The sequence below is a fragment of the Phascolarctos cinereus genome, unplaced genomic scaffold, assembly GCF_003287225.1.
Source record: "Phascolarctos cinereus isolate Bilbo 61053 unplaced genomic scaffold, phaCin_HiC Scaffold_5;HRSCAF=322, whole genome shotgun sequence".
NCBI lineage: Eukaryota > Metazoa > Chordata > Mammalia > Diprotodontia > Phascolarctidae > Phascolarctos > Phascolarctos cinereus.
In genome coordinates this window covers 59,506,609-59,523,491 of record NW_027555958.1, presented here as the reverse complement: position 1 = coordinate 59,523,491, position 16,883 = coordinate 59,506,609, and the positions used below count along the sequence as shown (strand labels likewise).

Sequence of the window (16,883 nt, the reverse complement as noted above, 5' to 3'; positions counted from 1 at the left end):
AACCTTCTGCTAAGGTAGGGACATGATTCCTTAAGTGTTCATGGACCTGAAGAGAGATGGGTCAAACATACGGGGAATGGGCCACTAGGTGGCACAGTGCATAGAGCACCGGCCCTGGAGTCAGGAGCATCTGAGTTCAAATGTGATCTCAGACACATAACACCAGCTGTGTGACTCTGGGCAAGTCACTTAACCCTGAATGCCTCATATATTAAAACAAAAACAAAAACAAAAACATACAGGGAACACAGTCCACCCTACAATGACTTATTTTGTATCTATTTTGCAGATGCTTAGAATGTAAACTCTTAGAGGGCTGGCAGTTTCATTTATGTTTTCGTATCCCCACTGGCTAGCACACTGCCTAGAACACCATGGGTGTGTAATAAATTCTTGATGATTGATTGACTGATAATACTTCAACAGATCATAAAATCATGATAACTGACTGATAATACTTCAGCAAATCATGAAAAGATTTGGCTGTGATTCAACAAGATAACTCTACGTGTGTTGGTTTCAGCGATGGACTCAGGTTATTCATGGCCCATACACCATATTCTGGCTATTTTTTCCATTTGAATTAGCATCTTTTCTTTGCTCCATGGTCCTTACCTGCCCCCACAGACGTATTTCTTTACAATGAGAACTCCAGCTATGATTGTGATCAACATCAGTCCCACAATGGCCAGGATAATTGGAGCAGAATTTGATGAAGATTTCTTGGTAAATAGAAAACACACACAAATGCTTTTGGTAGTCATGCATAATCTTGAGTAGAATTCCAACAATGATGCATGTTCCCCTCTTTACTTTTGTAAAGTAATCTCCCAGTTACTAAACCTATGCTAAACAGAAGGGACATTCCCTACTGCCCCACAAACTCAGCAGCTGCAATGTGCAAGTTACATTCCTGTAACAACAGTGTCTTAGGTCAAGCTGCAGCAAGACAAGAACTACCCCTGCCAGTTTCCAGCTGTTGGCACAGCGGCCTGAAGTGAAGAAGTCAGAGAATCTGTGACATGGAAGTAGGTGGGATTTGGGACTGCATTACAAGGTAACATCAAGGAAAGAGCCCATCAAGACTGAGGACCCCAGTTTGAATCATGGTTCTACTATCAAGATTAAGATCTAGAGAACCCATCAGTATAATAAACAAATGGCTACAATGTCCCCCTCTCCCATTTTGTGTTATAAAAACGTCAACTATTATTAGTGGTATTATTTTCAATCTATGTGACACTGGACAAATATTTTTAACTTTTCAATATCTTCATGTGTAAAATGACGGAGTTTGATGAGATAATCTCTGAGGCTAAGAATTCTATATTTAGGCTAGATCTATCCTCAAATGCTACTTGGGAAGTAGGAATACCATGCTGTCCTGTGTAATATGAAATAGGAACTGATTTTGTTTTCTCCCCGTCTGCTGTATTTTGTAACTTCTTAACGTCAGAGTTGGTGTCTGACCTACCTGTTTCCCAGGACCTGACTGGGAGTGTGTATTTTCCACATACTCATTAGGTGATTCAGGGACAAGCTTTTCCTGTGGATGGCAGTCTCGCCACTATATAAATTTTTGATAGTTCTTACTGCTGCCACTCCCTCCCTTTGCCTTCTGAATCACCATACTGCCTTGTCTGGCTTTATATTACCTGACCTTCTCACGGTCCCACAATCTTTAGTCAAAAAATTCCTCTGTAAATGTACAGTTCTACATTAACACTGGAAGTTAACCCTAAATCCAGAACAGACCATTCTACAGCTAGCCCTCACCAGCTTACTATGTCTTGTAACTTGATCCTCTATGACCCCCGTCCTTGGGCCTTCCTTTTTCCCAAATGAGTTCCATAAATTTACTAATCTCTATGCTTCCAGTACTTTGACTTTACTAACCAATGCTTTTTTTTCCTGCTGTAAAGGGAGTTCAATGTATTACACAATCTAGTCCTTTAGCTGCTGGGCAAAATGCCTGGCTAAAGGGCACTCCCAACCCAGTGGACAGCTGACCTTCCCAGGAGAAGATAGTATCCCACTGGTACCTGCTTGTCCGGACTCAAGTAACTGCTTGTACATTTCTTTTTCAAGTCTTTTTCCTGTCGGTCTGGACTCATACCTCCTTGACATTTGTCTCCAGGAATTTTTCGGTACCTGAAATTTCAAAAGAGGAGCTCTTATAGAAAGAAACAAAGGACATGTTCCTGGTGCTCTTACTCATTCAAGGGAGGTTAAAATCTTAGCAGCCATCCTAAAGTTTTAGAGTCCCACATAATCCTTTGGTTCCAGCATCATGAGAGGAGAAACACTGGCTTGGATTGTTCACTTTCAAGCCTATGAAGAACCAGAATCCTGGAATGTTCGGTGCTCACCCACCTGTGCAAAGACCTGTCACCCTGGGGAAAACACAAATACCAGGAAAACTGAAGGAAGGAAGGTCTCTCCTGGAGTAGGGAGCGCTAAAAAGTTCAGAACAGTTCTATGGATGACAGGGCTCAAACTCTCTTCACTCATTAGACAGGTAACTCAGCTGTCAGAGCAGGTGTAAGTGAGACTACGATCAGGGGTTCAACCCCAGCACTCTACTGTGGAGCTTTGGATCTGGCCAGAATGAGCCTTACCCTTTGGTTGTCAAATGCTCTTCTCTCCCAAACAGACAGAACTCGAGGTCATGGCCCTTCAGCTCAGGCTGTTCCACACACTTGGAATCATTTTCTGGACGGAAGTAGCCAAAATCACTATACGAGACAGAATAAATAAGAGCGTCACCCCAAGCTCTACGGAAGGGAGGAAGTAGTTATCAACAGTTTGTTGTTGTTGTTTTTGGTGGGGGAGGGGGGCAGAGTAACACCCTATTCCTGCTTCACTAGAAGAAGAATCTGGGAGAAGATCTGCAATCACTTTCCTTAACAAAAAATAAAATAAAACAAAATAAAGGAAGAGTTTGGCCTCTACAAAAGACAAGACTGGAATGGACGTCAGGCACCAAAATAAAACACATACACCACCCTAGCCAAGTTCCTCAGGGTGAGCTGGAAAGGTATTTTACAGGCACAGGGACTGAGCCTGTCAATTCTGAATTATGATAGGGGTACTCACACAAGAAAGAAATAGCTGAGGAGGAAATCTTCACTAAGGAGCATGAGTTCTATGTAAAACCGGTATTTTAAAGCAGGATGTTGGCTACATATATCCACATTTCTATGACAAAATTTTCAAAAAAGAATGTTTCCTTTCCAACAGCATAGCTGGAACTTTTAGGCTTCTGAGAAAATATTTTAGAAGAGTATTCTTACCAATGTTAACAGTAATTTCCATAGTCTGTCCAATGGCACCTACACAGAAGGAAAGAACTACCCTCCCCGTGACTGCTTTAAAGCCCTGAGGAGCTTTGGTTTTCTTTGTAGGAGCTGTTGCTCTTCCTCCAAACCTTTACTGAATCTCCTCACACTTCCTGTCCATATCGGGGGGCCTGAGCTCAGGAGGTTCACCACCTACTGTGTGTGAAGGGGTCCTCCCTTGTGTGTGTGTCCTAAAACAATCCTGCTCCAGAGTCCCACGGGCACTCCCCATGTTAGCACAGGAAGTGACCGATCCAACACGACTATGGATTTCCTGCAGTTTCCAGCGACTTCAAGTGAAAACTCTACCAAAGAAAAGGCTTTTCAGAGCCACCTCATAAGGTGCTGCTGCCTCCCTGGCCCATCTAACAGCAGGGACTCGACTACTCCCCCTTCTGTGGGAGGCTTCCATGACCCAGTGTTCTACCTCTGAATGTCAGGCCTCTGCAGTTCCTTCTGTCTGAGTCACATATGCCACAGGCCCGTTTTCTTAGGGATTTTTTCTTGGTGTTTTCTACAGATTTTCAGTTTCATTCTCTTCTCACTTTTTCCAAGCCAGAATTACTGAGTTAAGTTCCTGGCCCTGCCTCAACTTTACTCAGATGATGGAAACATCTTCTTCCTCTATCTCTCTATTTCCTGTCTCTATGAGGCATCTCCTCTACAAATAGCTATTCGCCTACTCTAGGGAAGAAACACAAACATTTGAAAAATATTTAAATTTTCTCAGATACAAATAGGTCTATTAAATGAAAGACAGCAATGGGGAAGCAACCCCTTCCTCAGTTTACACGCTAAAAAGGGGCAAGGGCAGACAAGACAAATATGAAGGATGTTGTCTACCAGAGAAAGTCCTCAAGGGTGCAGGTGCAAACGGATGGCTGCTTGGTCACCATGTAGTCTCGACCATTATGACAGACTGAAGACTTTCGTAGTCGCAGGTACTCTTCCTTGTAGCCCAGTATACACCCATCATCATGGTCTCCAGGGTCTGTGGAGTGAGCCAGCCATATGGTATAGTCCTTCTCTTCACCTGAGGAAAGGACAGAAGAGTTGGAAAGGAAAACACATGACAGAACCTTGTAATGTGAAGTAGCAAGAGACATCAGAAGGGGGAATGGAGGAAGCTATACTACCTTAGTTTCTCTTTGGGAAACAGAACCATGTGATAAATGGAGCTCACTGAATTTCCATTTATTTGTAAAATGTCTATATCTGCCCCTAATGTGGGGTAAGGTAAGCACCTGGAGTACAGGAGTTAATTCTCTTTTCACTTCAGGGGCAGGTACCTTGGTTGTTAGAGCAAAGTGTAAATAAGACAAAGACTGTGAGTTCAATCTTAGTATATGTCAGTTAGCTTCCAACAGAGGGGGTTGGGGTGCAGAGCAAGAGCTTGGCTGTGTTCACAGCCTATAAGCCTAACCTTAGCCGATCATTCTGCAAATGTGTGCTGCAGATCACAAGGGGATTGGGCAAGGGACAATCCAAGGCTCAAAATAATCTAAAAAACCAACTCCAAAGGTCATGTCCTGATGACAGTGGGTTAGTGTGATCAGCTTGTACATGAACATTGCTAATTTAGCACCAATTTAACTTAAATGCTTTGTAGGATGGTCACATTTTAAGGAAAACAGGAGAGCTATCTATTTCTGGAAAAGCTTCTAAGTCACCTCCCACAGTCTATTTAATGAATTTAGATCAGAATGACTCATGGGTGCTAAATCAATTTTTAGGCAACAACCAAACGAGAGTGTCTTCTGTCTCCATAGAGTCACTGAACCAAGATTCTGAGAGACTGGATCAAAACTGGGGTCGGACTGACTCCTCTTGCCCAAGGACTCGGCTGCCAGCTCTCTATCTAGCTGTTTCATGTCCTGCCAACCATCCGTGTCACTTGTGGATCATTTTCATTCTTGACGCCCTACTCTGGGCCTGTCACCTGCCTGAAGAAACAACCCTTGGAGAGCGATCTAAAAATGATCCTAAGCCAGGAAGCTCTGAGCCTGCCCATCTCCTGTCCGGGGTCCATGCTGTGGACTGAGCAACTACAGCAAAGCTCTCTGGGAAAGTGACTGAAATTGTTGTTTCCTCTTTCTAGTGGTTCCTCCTATTGGTTCTAATTCTTACCTACAACATCACTAATGTGAAAATACGTTTAATAGGAATGTATATGTATAGCCTATATCAGATTGTATGCCATCTTGGGGAGGGACAGAGAGAAAAATTTTAAACTCAAAAGCTTATGGAAGTGATTGTTGATAATTTCAAAATAAATTAGTTAAAAATTAAAAAAAAAAGACAGTGACTGAAATGTTTGGACTCTCTTCTCACAACTAATTGTGTGAGAGTCCCACAAACGACTATAAACAAGTCTCCAAAAAGCTTCAAGAGATAAGCAATTTCTTCTGACATGCTCTAAGAATTCACTTTGAAACTGTCTTCTACCTTGGATTTGGGAAACACTGCTTGCAAACTTCAGGGGCTTTTTTTCTGCAATGGCTTACTTCTGCTAAAAGAGGCTAACCCTCATTGGTTACTTATGATTCCCCCCCCCCCCATACTTCCCTGCCCAGTTGGGCTCACAGGTTGTTGCTGGACAGAGAAGGAATAGGAAACACTCACAGTTCCTGACAAGGATGTCTTTAAAATCGATGGTGTAGGAGACCCATTTCCGGGACAAGAAATATTCCGTGAAACCCCAGATACTGATATTCATGGACTTAGCTCCTGGCTCTGATGCTAGGCCAGTGAAATAAATGGGTTCCTTGGAAAATGTGTATGTGTTCCAGCACTGTCCTTCATCCGTGGAGAACCTAAACATACATTAGTTGAGAATTACAACAGAGGTTCTGAAAGTTAACAGCAGAATCCAGTATAGATGGGTAACACTGAGGAGCCACCTTAGGCTGGCAGGCCCCAAGCTGGAGGAAGTTGCTCAAGCTGGGCAGAGGCTTGCTGGTCTGCCAACTTCACTCTTCTTGCCCACAGTTAATGGGAGAGGAACAGGGGGTTCATTCAGTGATTCATCTACAAATAAGGTTAGAGTGGAGAAGGTCCAGAAAAATTCTCTTAATGGAAAGGGAGGGTAAGGGCGGGTGGCCATGGCCTAAGGTAAGGATAGGCTCCAAAAACAAATATAAAATATTCCATTGTAACTTAGCACTTGGAAAAGTTATTTTCAATCTAGATTGTCTGAATATCTTTACAACACTCTGAGGCAGAAGGGTAAGGACGTTAAGGAAAACTGGTAAAAACTCTTACGGAATTAGAATGAGAAAGGAAGACAAGCAATGACTTCCATTCTGAGTAGATATGCCAGCAATGCCTTCAAGGAATCCTCCCTGCTGTTCTGTAGGGTCCGAAGTCCTATCATTAATCTACTCCACACCCTCCTCTGTCCTCCCGTTTCCAGACTGGAGACTATCCCCATATTTGCCCTGGATGGGGACAGTGTGAGTGGAGTTGAGCTCATGCATACTTAATCACATTGATAGGTTGGCCGCTGTGCTCAATGGCCACGATAAGGCCCCCCGAATCCAGGATGGTATAATAGTGAGGTCCTTCTAGCATCTTTGTCCAGGAGTAGCCCCCATCATCGGTAATGTAAACGTCTGGGATCATCACTGAGATGGCATCTCCCACACTACCTGCAACACAACCCACCACTTCTCATTAGCATATGCTAGCAGGGAATAGAGAGGAGACTACTGCCAGCAATTCTGAATGAATTTAATCTGACCTCTTCTCAGAAAGGAAGAGATCAGAAAGAATAGTAGGTGATTTAAGAGATAGGTAATGGTAGAAAAGTACAGTGCTCTCTAGCCAGGTTCTCTACAAACTGTGTGAAATACTATGCTAGAAATTCCTCTGAATAGAGGCAAAAATCATTCTAAAGAGCTGTATTTCTCAAGGCAATGCAAAGAAGGAAAACGTAACCTAGAAAAGTGTTTGGTCCAGTACCTGTAGCTGCCTCCTTACCATGAGCGATGACTATACCCACAGCATTGGGCTCAGACAGGGGTGCCATTGGAACGTTCAGCTTCTGGGAAATACTGTAGGAGGCATGTATGTGAAGACTGCACTGTAAACAGAAACCCCCAAAGACTAGGTTTAATTTGAGCTCAAAGGGCTATCTTGTATCAACAGCTTTTTCTTTTTTAATTTTTAAAAAATATTTTTTCAACAGCTTTTTCAATAAAACTTTGAATTTAACTTAGCCTTCAATAAAATATCCCTGATTCCGAAGCATATAATTTGCCATTTTAGGGCTTAAAGGTGAGGTATGTTATATTTTGCTCCTGCATTACATGAAAACTTATATGTAAAGTGACAACAATTATGTAGCCAGGCAATAATCAAATATCCTGAGGCAGCTCACAAAAGGCAGGACGATGCTGGACTTGGGGTCAGGAAGATCTGGGTTCTTGCCTCAGACATTTACTAGCTGCTATATGACCATGGTAACTCATCCATCCTCTTTCCTGACCTCCAGTCGCACATCTCCAACTGTCTACTGGACATCTCAAACTGGATGTCCCACAAACATAAACACTCACTATGCCCCAAAATGCAGTTAGCAATCTTTCTTCTGCAAAACCTACATCTTATTAACTTCTCTGTTACTGTCAAGGGCAGCACCCTGAGTCCCTTGGGCTCACAACCTCAGTGTCATCCTTTGCTGCTCATTCTCCATAGAGAAGATGCTGCCAACGCCTGTCAATCCTACTTTTACAACATCTCTCACCTGTGTCTATGCTATGATTGCCATCACCTGGTCTCCCTGCCCCAAGTCTCTCCCCAGGCCTTCCTCTGCTCAGCTGCTAAAATAATCTTCTTCAAGGGAAGGTCTGACCATTTCACTGCCTGTGCAATAAATTCTAGCGACTCCCCATAAAAACCATTTAACTGGTCATTTTTGAAGAAAAATCTCATAAAGTCATAAAAAACTTCACTCAGATCTTAAGAATCAAAAACCAGATGTCTGTCTTTTCCTTTTCTTATCTCTCAGCGCCAAAGAGTCCACTTCTGGGATTGCAGGTAGTTAGCCATGCTGTATTTCTAGACTTCTTTCCTAAGACTGTCTGTTCTGTTTACTACTCTTGAAAGCCCACAGTAAGTAGGTGCTTAATAAATACTTATTGACTGATTTCCCCTGTATCATCAGCTACTAATGGTAAAGCAGAGAAGTAACTTTTATTCTACTCTTACTTGACAAAATATTCTTACATTTCACAGAACCTTGGGCAATCTTGCCAGAACACTTGACCTTGTTGTCATCAATGTTCTAACACACTTGTCCATTCACCACAGGAACAGAATGTAAGTTGTACTGACTCAAGTAAACCAGCACCTGAACATGTCTATACCCCAAAATGACGCAGATTTAAAGGAAAAAAGATATAAGCCAGACTCAAAAAAGAAACAGACTATCATTAGACCAATATGCCTTCTGAGATGAATAATTGCAAGTGCTTTAGTCATTCTTCAGGGTTCCTGTTCTCCATCAGCTAAGGTAATTTCACCTCCAAATTCTCCATCTTAAGTTGTGGATCCTAACTAATTAGATATCAAAGATAATGATTTCAAGAGTCTTCTGCTAGTCTCAGTATGATGAGATCAGCCTGTGATATATACCAGGGGAGCAAAGAAACTCTTTAAACAAACCTCCTCTTTATTTTTAGCCGTCGAGTCACACTTGCTGTTTTCAGGCTTCCTTAGAAGTTTCCACCTTCCTCCTTGGTCAAAAGTTATCATGGACTGGATAGAATTATCTGATTGGGAAAAGAGACACTTAGTATGCACAGACCAAAGTGTGTGAATTAATTTATTCATTTTATAACTCTTCCTCTAAAAAAAGAATACAGTTTTATGGAGGCCTTCTATCTTCTGAAGTACATTAAACTCCAGATCCCAACAAATATTTGTCAACTAGTTAAATGTTCACTAGGAAGTGAACATAGTTCCATGTTAGTTATTGAACTACTATTCAATACTACAAAATGATGAATTTGCAAAGGAAATCAACTGGGGTAGTGGAAAGATCTCCAAAAGACCTTAAATTGAAAATCTTGAACCCCTGAATAAACAAACAGATATACAGCCTCTCTTCATGCTTGTCTTGGAGGTGAAGTCATCCAGGGGAACCACCTTTATTCAAACAGATTTGTGGGACGGGCTCCAAAGATTCCCTAGGACTAGTCACAATTTCCAATTTACAAATTAAACAAATTGCAGTCTTCTCCTTCTGTTGCCCCTTGTCCTCTCTATTAAAACTCTCCTGCTTTTTACCTTCATTAATCAATCAGTAAGCACACAGTAAACTCCTACTACGCACCAGCACTGAGGATACAGAGATAAAATGAGACCCTTACTTTCTGTTCTCCTTGCAGAGACAATGTGCACAAGGTATAAACACACACAAAACGTACAGATTACATAGAAGGCAATCTGTTTTTGAAGGGGAGAAGGCAGCTTGGGGAACAGGAAAAGGCTTTATGTAGAAAGGAAACAAGGGATTCTAAGAAGGAGAAATGAGAGAGTGAGTGAGTCATGGAGGAAGGCCAGATGGGGAAAGCACAGAGTTCAAGAAGAGGAGTAAGGAGATTAAGGCTGGAAAAGCAGGTTGGTGACAAGTTGTGAAAGGCTGTAAGTGCCAGAAAGAACTTTCCATCTGATCTTAACAGGGATCACTGAAGTTTGCCGACAGCCAAGGTCAAAACTGTACTTTAATGAAACCATGTTATTAACTGTGTGTGGATCAGAGTTAGCAGACACTTGAAACAAGGAAGTACACTGGGAAGCTAGCTGTGATACTTTAAGAGTTAGAGAGGTGGAGGCCTTGTGAGCAGAGAGCAGAGAGGATGAATAGATTCCCCTATTTCTGATGTGGGTGCCTGCATCCTCTGTCACCAGGACCCTCTGAATTACTCCTCTTCATTTTCTATCACCCCTCAAATCTAATCAGTTGTACAATCTTTTCCATTCAGCCATCTCTCTCCCATCTGTTCCCCTTTCACCCATACGATCATTGCCCTAAGGTCTGGCCTTATCACCTTTCACCCCAGTTAGTGTTAACACCCTCTTAACTGGTCTGTCTCCCCTTTCCAATCTGTCCTACACACACCCAGCTGCCGATGACTTTCCTTTTTTTTCTTTTTACAATTCTTATTGATGTCTTCTCTCTTGACATCACCTTTATTCCCAAATATATTCCTCTTCTCTCTCTTTCTACTGAGGAACCAATCCCTTGTGACGAAGATTAAAAGAAGGAGGAAAAAACAGTTCAGCAAAACTAATACATCGACTGAGCCTGATGGCACACTGCGTGTCCCACATTCATAGTTTTCCCTATTTGGCAAAGGAGGGAGGGAGGTGCATGCCAGTGGTATTGCTAAAGCACAGGTTCGACTATGTCACTCCCCTATACACAAAGCTCCAGTGAGTCCCTACTGCCTCCGGGGTAACCTACAAAATCCTTCTCCTGGCATTGCACAAGCTGACTTCAGTACATCCTTGCAGGCTTATTTCAAATTCTTCTTCTTCATGTACTCCACCTTCCAAGCTAGATTAGCCAACTTGGGCCTCCTCAAACACACCGAGCCATCTCCCCCCAAGCCTGGGGCCATTTCTACTCACCTCCACTTCTGAGAATCCTTCAGGGCACACACCCCTCAGATGCCACCTCCTATGTAGGGCTTTTCATAATCCCCCAAGTGCTACCGCCATTCCATTAAACTTACTATGTTCATATGTCATATTTATATGGGCACATGCTGTTTCTGCCAATACAATTTAAGTTCCTCAACAGCAGGGTCAATTTTATTTTTGTCTTTGTACCGCAAGTGTCTATCATTTTGCTGGGCAAATAGTAAGTGCCTAATAACGGCTGAGGGGCACCTAGGTAGTGCAATGGATAGAAGGCCAGGCCTGGAGTCAGGAAGACTCATTTTCATGAGTTCGAATCTGGCCTCATACACTTATTAGCTGTGTGAGCCTGGGCAAGTCCCTTAACCTTGTTTGCCTCAGTTTCCTCATCTGTAAAATGGGCTGGAGAAGGAAATGGCAAACCACCCCAGTATCTTTGCCAAGAAAACCCCAAATGGGGTCATGGAAAGTCGACACAACTGAAACAACTTAACAAATAACAGCCCACTGGCTTCCCTAGTTTTTAATTTTTACTATATACAAATTTGCAAGTTGAAAGATTTTAAGATTTCAAATAAATAAACCTCTAGGAGTCACTGAGTTTTATGGTACTATGCTGCCTTGTACAATAACCCTCTGGGCCACCGCTATTGTCTCCCCTCCATCCCACAGCCATCTTCAAAGAGACAGTAGTGGGGTTAGTCAGGCTGGTTCAGTCCTAAGGCCTAGAGGCTCTCAATGGGACAACCACGGCCAAGCCTCTTCCTTCGGTCCAGCTCCGCCCCCTCCCCCATCCACCTCGGCGTCTCCGGCACAACCTATTTCAAACAGAGGCCTAGAGTACACATGGGAATAAGGACAAGGGAGGAAAGACTTATAAACCTGAACTAAAGATAAGACCTCGCCCTGTAGAGTCTTATCATGTCAGCTAAGATTCTTCAGAATTGAAGGTATTAAAGAGTCCATCCCTTGAAAGCCTAGGCTTTCAATTAGTACATGAAGGTGTTCATGTTCATGCAGATAACCCACCTTCAGAGAGGACGCTGGTCATGTAAACCCCTCGAAGGGAAGTCACATTGGTGAAGTCTGTGTCCCCTCCTGTTGTAGTATAAAGATGCCGCTCCAAAGATTTGGAATAAACAATGCCTCGATCATCTGAGATATAGATTGTGCCAAATCCAGTATCTGAAAAACAGAACCATCTCTTAGAAGGAAATGTTAAAGAAAAAATACCATTAATTGCAAACACTAAAGAATCCTTCCTCTTGCTGATGGAGAGGCAGAGCAATGACAATGAAGAAGTTCAACACTCATGAAACCTTTACACATTCCTTTCCATCAGATATGATGTAAAAAGGCCCTACAAAATATACATATACATATTTTGGTACCACATAGCACTAGGCTTAGGAAGCCTCATTCCCGTCTGTAAGCTTTTATATTCCCCAAGAAATGAACACACACACCTCAAGCACATCATAGCATCATATTAAGTGTCGGGTTATTTTTAAAAGAGAAGCTAGTATGTTTCTCTGATGGGATATGAGTAGGAAAGAACAAATCAACACTTGAGAATCTAAGAGGCAGCATGAACAGGGACATGGACAGCTGGCCTCAGAATTCACACAAAATGGGCTCAAGCTCTGTTTCTGACACACATAAGCCACGTGACTGCAGGCAAGTGACTCAATGGCCTTGCACTCCAGGCAGCCCTCTAAGGCCACATTTCACAAAGAAGTTCCCTAGACCAACAAAATCACAGACCCATATACATATACTGTAGCCATCCCCATCACCCCCCCAAGAAGTTATGAAAAATGCTGGCTTTGAACAGAGATGGCAATATATTGAAGAGGATGCAATGAAAATGAGCTTACCTCCAGGCTCATCAACATGCATGAACACCATATCATCATTAGCTGCTAAAATAGAATAGAACTGCTCCTGTCCCACAGAAGGCAGCTGGGCCATACTCCAGGTCTCTCCTTCATCTGTGGACACATGAATCCTTCTTGTTGCACCCTGCAAAAAAGGGAGTTATTTATTCTTCAACCTTGCTCAGATCACACTCACACACTCACTCACTCACATACTCACACACACACACACATTTGTGTATGTATGTATGTATATAGACACAGACAATAAAGTGAACACTGTCTCATTCATTCAGATGAACAATTAATGGCCCAAGGGAAAAAGTAATCTGAAAAATCAGCAATCAGAAAAAGGAGTAGTGGAAATGTGGGTAACACAGTAACCCATACCATCATGGGTTTCATGTTTCGGAAAAGAAGATCTGGGGGGTTTGGTAAACTGTGGCTCAATATAAGTCAACAGGGTGACATGGTAGACAAAAATGCTCATGCACTCAAGAAGGCAGGCAAAGCCTATGAAGAGAGAAGCTGAGTTCTGTTGTACTTTTTACTGGTCAGACGACATCTAGAGCCCTGTGTTCAATCTGTGGTGCCACGTTTTAGGAAGGATTCTGACAAGCTGGAGAGCATCCAGAGCAGGATGTCCAGGAGATCTTCCTTATCAATCAAACAATACTAATCCCCTATCCTATGGTTAGCAAGTACCCACCTCCCTCTTCTCCTAATGCCTGTGGTTTGGAGCCCAAACTCAACATGAAATCCACATCTCTTGTTATGCTCCGTTATTTCATTTCTATTCATCTCAGCCCTACCTCCCCCGCCCCCCATTCTGCCTTTTCCTTTCTTATGGCCTCTCCAACTCCCATTCTATTGTTAACACACTTTTCTTTATCTTAGACCATGTCCTCTCACACTACTTTCGCCTTTTGCGGTGGTCAGGTTTCTATGCATACAAGAAAACAGGGCATCTGGTTTCCTTCTCTGCTATCAGGTATGTTTTTTCTCATAACCTCAACCCACTGGACCAGAAGGAACAGACATACTTTTAGCTCCTCGTGGACTTCTAGACATTCCTTCTGCCATCAACACTCAGCAATCTTTCCTTCTTTGAGGTACACCCTGCCCTTCTACAAAACCTATTGAGATCTTCACTACAATAATGTCCCAGCCCTTGGGGTTGCTCTCTCTCCTTTCTCAAGTTCAGCACAGAGTTTTCCTCTCTTCCTCAAATTCTACTTTTGCACTTGGGAATTTTATATCATGTTGGCATCACCTCAACACTCTGGCATTTCAGTTCATCAACTTCCTTATCCTCACTGACACATGCTAATTCAAACTCAGCCTTGCACAGAGACAGTCACACCCTTGATCTTATCATTTGCCTGTGAATGATTTATGTTGGCAACTCTGAAATTCCTCCAGATCATATCTTCTCTCCTACCTCATCCTCCTCTACTGCAATCCCTGGCCCCTAAACCTCTGGGAATATTTCACTTGCCCCCAAGGTTCAATTCTGACAGTATTTTCTGCAGGAGCTTTTCCTGAGTCCCCAAGCTGTTACAGCTCTTCAGCTTCTCTAATGTTAGTTTTAAACTTATTTATCTGTGTAAATGTAGTATTCCACCTATAAGCTCCTTGAGACAGGAACTGTTTGCTTTGTCTTTGAATCACTGGCACTTAGTACAGTGCTAGGTTTAGGCTGGTTGTAAGGAAAAACTGCCTAATAATGAGAGCTGTCCAAAACTGGAATGGATTGTCTTGGGAAGCAGCAGCTCCACTCCCTCCTCCCTCCCACTGGAAGTCTTTAAACAAAGGCTGGATGACAACATGTTGGATACGTTGTAGAAGGAATTCTTCCGAGGATTCGCTGGACTAGATTGCCACTGAAATCCCTTCTAATTCTCACATTCTGCGATCTGCCATACATTGTGCTCTTCTGGGTCAACATGACATGATGAGGCAGAGGTTTGTATCCACTTAAATTCCTAATTACCTTTTTGGGACAGTACTCTTTGAGCACAATCCACATAACACTTATCAGCTGCAGTTCTCATACAAAAAATATGGCAACTTAATGTTAATTTTTTTAATAGTAAGTTTGGTTTCTATATTTAATGCATCCACTTTTTTTGGGAGGGAGGGCCTTTTTTTTAAACTTTTTGTACTGTACCTATTATTTGTCAGCAACTTATCTGCAGCCTGTAATCTCAGAGGATTGCTTAGATCAGGGGTGGGGAACCTGAAGCCACATGTGGCCCTCTAGGTCGGTCTTCAACTGCAGCCCTCTGACTGAATCTAAACTTTCACAGAACCAATCCTTTTATTGGGATTTATGGCCGCAGGATCCCCACCCCTGGCTTAGATCACAGAGAGATGAAGTGACTTGGCTAAAGCCACAGAGCCAGTAGGGGTTGGAGGCAGAGCATGAATCCAAGTCCTCCTGACTCCAAGGACAGCTCTACAGTCCCCAAGATATGTTGCCTCAAGCTCATTACCCTTAGGATCCACTTTGCTACTTCTTTTTCTTGACCTACATTTCAGCTAAGCGAAGCATATTTAAAATTGTGAAGACACCATTCTTAATTTGATGTAATTAATTTCTACTGTTTCAGTAGAACACAGTAATTAAAAAAGCCAAATGTAAATTATCTTAAAGGAGGGCTAAACCTTTAAATTTTTCTTTGGAAGTTTCCTCAGAGGCCTGGTTACAAAAAGATAACCTTTCTTTCCCCATTCTCTTACTGGAAAAACCAAAAGAAGTAAAAAATGGGACAGGTCTCCATTTTGAGAATCCTTCTGGATAATAGAGAGGCTGTGAGTTCAGAAGAGCTGCCTAACTATAGTAGCTGCTGATAGAAATGAAAAGCACAGTGTGCTTTGATTGCTAAGAGGATAGTGTTAAAGAAGTCATCAATACCTATATTCCAGTAAAGATCTTGGAGTAGACATTCACTCATGCAACAAACATTATTTATGAGGTACAATGAGACAGGACCAAAAATAAGCCTTGAGGCAGATCAGTACACCAAGGAAAATTTTAGGTAAGCCTTGGTTAAATCCAATAAGTTAACACATGGTAAACATCTTGTGAACCTTAAAGCGCTGTCTATATTATTATTAGTTGACAAGTAACAGCAAGTTTAGCGACAAAGAGTTAATAACTTATACTCAGGCACTGAAGCATTTTGAACCTTGCTCTAAATTTTATTTTGGTTTGAAAACAGAATCTAGAGATCAAAATATATGCTATTAGTGTAGTAACAACAACAACAAAATTATTTTTGTAGGCAACAAATTGAATTGATATATTACATATCTGCTATTTTCAGTTATCCATATTTGAAGAATATTGGGTTTATAAATTGCAAAATGGCACAACTGACTTGGTGGCAATTACCTAAAGTGAAAGTATAGGGTCTAGGAGGAATTAAACTCTAAAAGACTTTTCTATGCACTCTTAAGCTTTTAAATGACTTTGAATGTAAACAGGACAAGGAAGTCTCTGTACCTTAAAGAGAAAAGGTTTTCGAGATAATATCCTCATATGGTAAGCTCAAAAAGAGAGAAAAAAAAAAGATCTACCTTATCAGCCATTACTGAAGCAAAGAGGAATCGTCCCCCCAAGCCAAAAGAATAGATTTTTACTCCAATGGTCTTGATGCTTTTACCAAAATCAGAGGTTCTTCTTAATTCCAATACTCCAAGATCAGCTTCTTAAAGAAAACAAAATGTGAATTAACATTCTTGCAAAATGACACACGTTCAAGTGGTTTTGAATTCTTCTTACAGGCAACAATTTGTAGTAAAAAATAACTCCTATTGGGCTGCTCCGAGCTTAGACGTAGCTACGAACACCCATTGTGGCTACATACAAATTGATCAAGTGATTATACTGAGGTGACATATTATCACACAGGAGGGACATTTCATGTGTGCTTATTTTTATTAATAAATGTTTGATATTTGTCACAAAAGTACCTTGCACACACTAATGCACTGTTGGTAGAACTCTCAACTGGTCCAA

The 16,883-nt window shown here is 41.9% G+C and overlaps 1 protein-coding gene across 3 annotated transcripts in view; it reads right to left on the bottom strand.

The window, feature by feature from the left end:
* Positions 1-16,883, bottom strand: part of SORT1 (sortilin 1) — a 69,076-nt gene that overhangs the window by 4,810 nt on the left and 47,383 nt on the right. For 2 of the 3 annotated variants that reach the window (XM_021000686.2, XM_021000701.2), the window contains exons 8-18: positions 16,442-16,572; positions 12,860-13,004; positions 12,012-12,167; positions 9,003-9,109; positions 7,317-7,419; positions 6,817-6,985; positions 5,961-6,151; positions 4,182-4,371; positions 2,619-2,735; positions 2,043-2,151; positions 616-722 (exon numbers count right to left, since the gene is read on the bottom strand). In XM_021000686.2, the coding sequence (XP_020856345.1) occupies positions 616-722; positions 2,043-2,151; positions 2,619-2,735; positions 4,182-4,371; positions 5,961-6,151; positions 6,817-6,985; positions 7,317-7,419; positions 9,003-9,109; positions 12,012-12,167; positions 12,860-13,004; positions 16,442-16,572 (1,525 nt within the window). The remainder of the gene's footprint in view (positions 1-615; positions 723-2,042; positions 2,152-2,618; positions 2,736-4,181; positions 4,372-5,960; positions 6,152-6,816; positions 6,986-7,316; positions 7,420-9,002; positions 9,110-12,011; positions 12,168-12,859; positions 13,005-16,441; positions 16,573-16,883) is intronic. The other variant, XM_021000692.2, reaches the window with a different exon arrangement.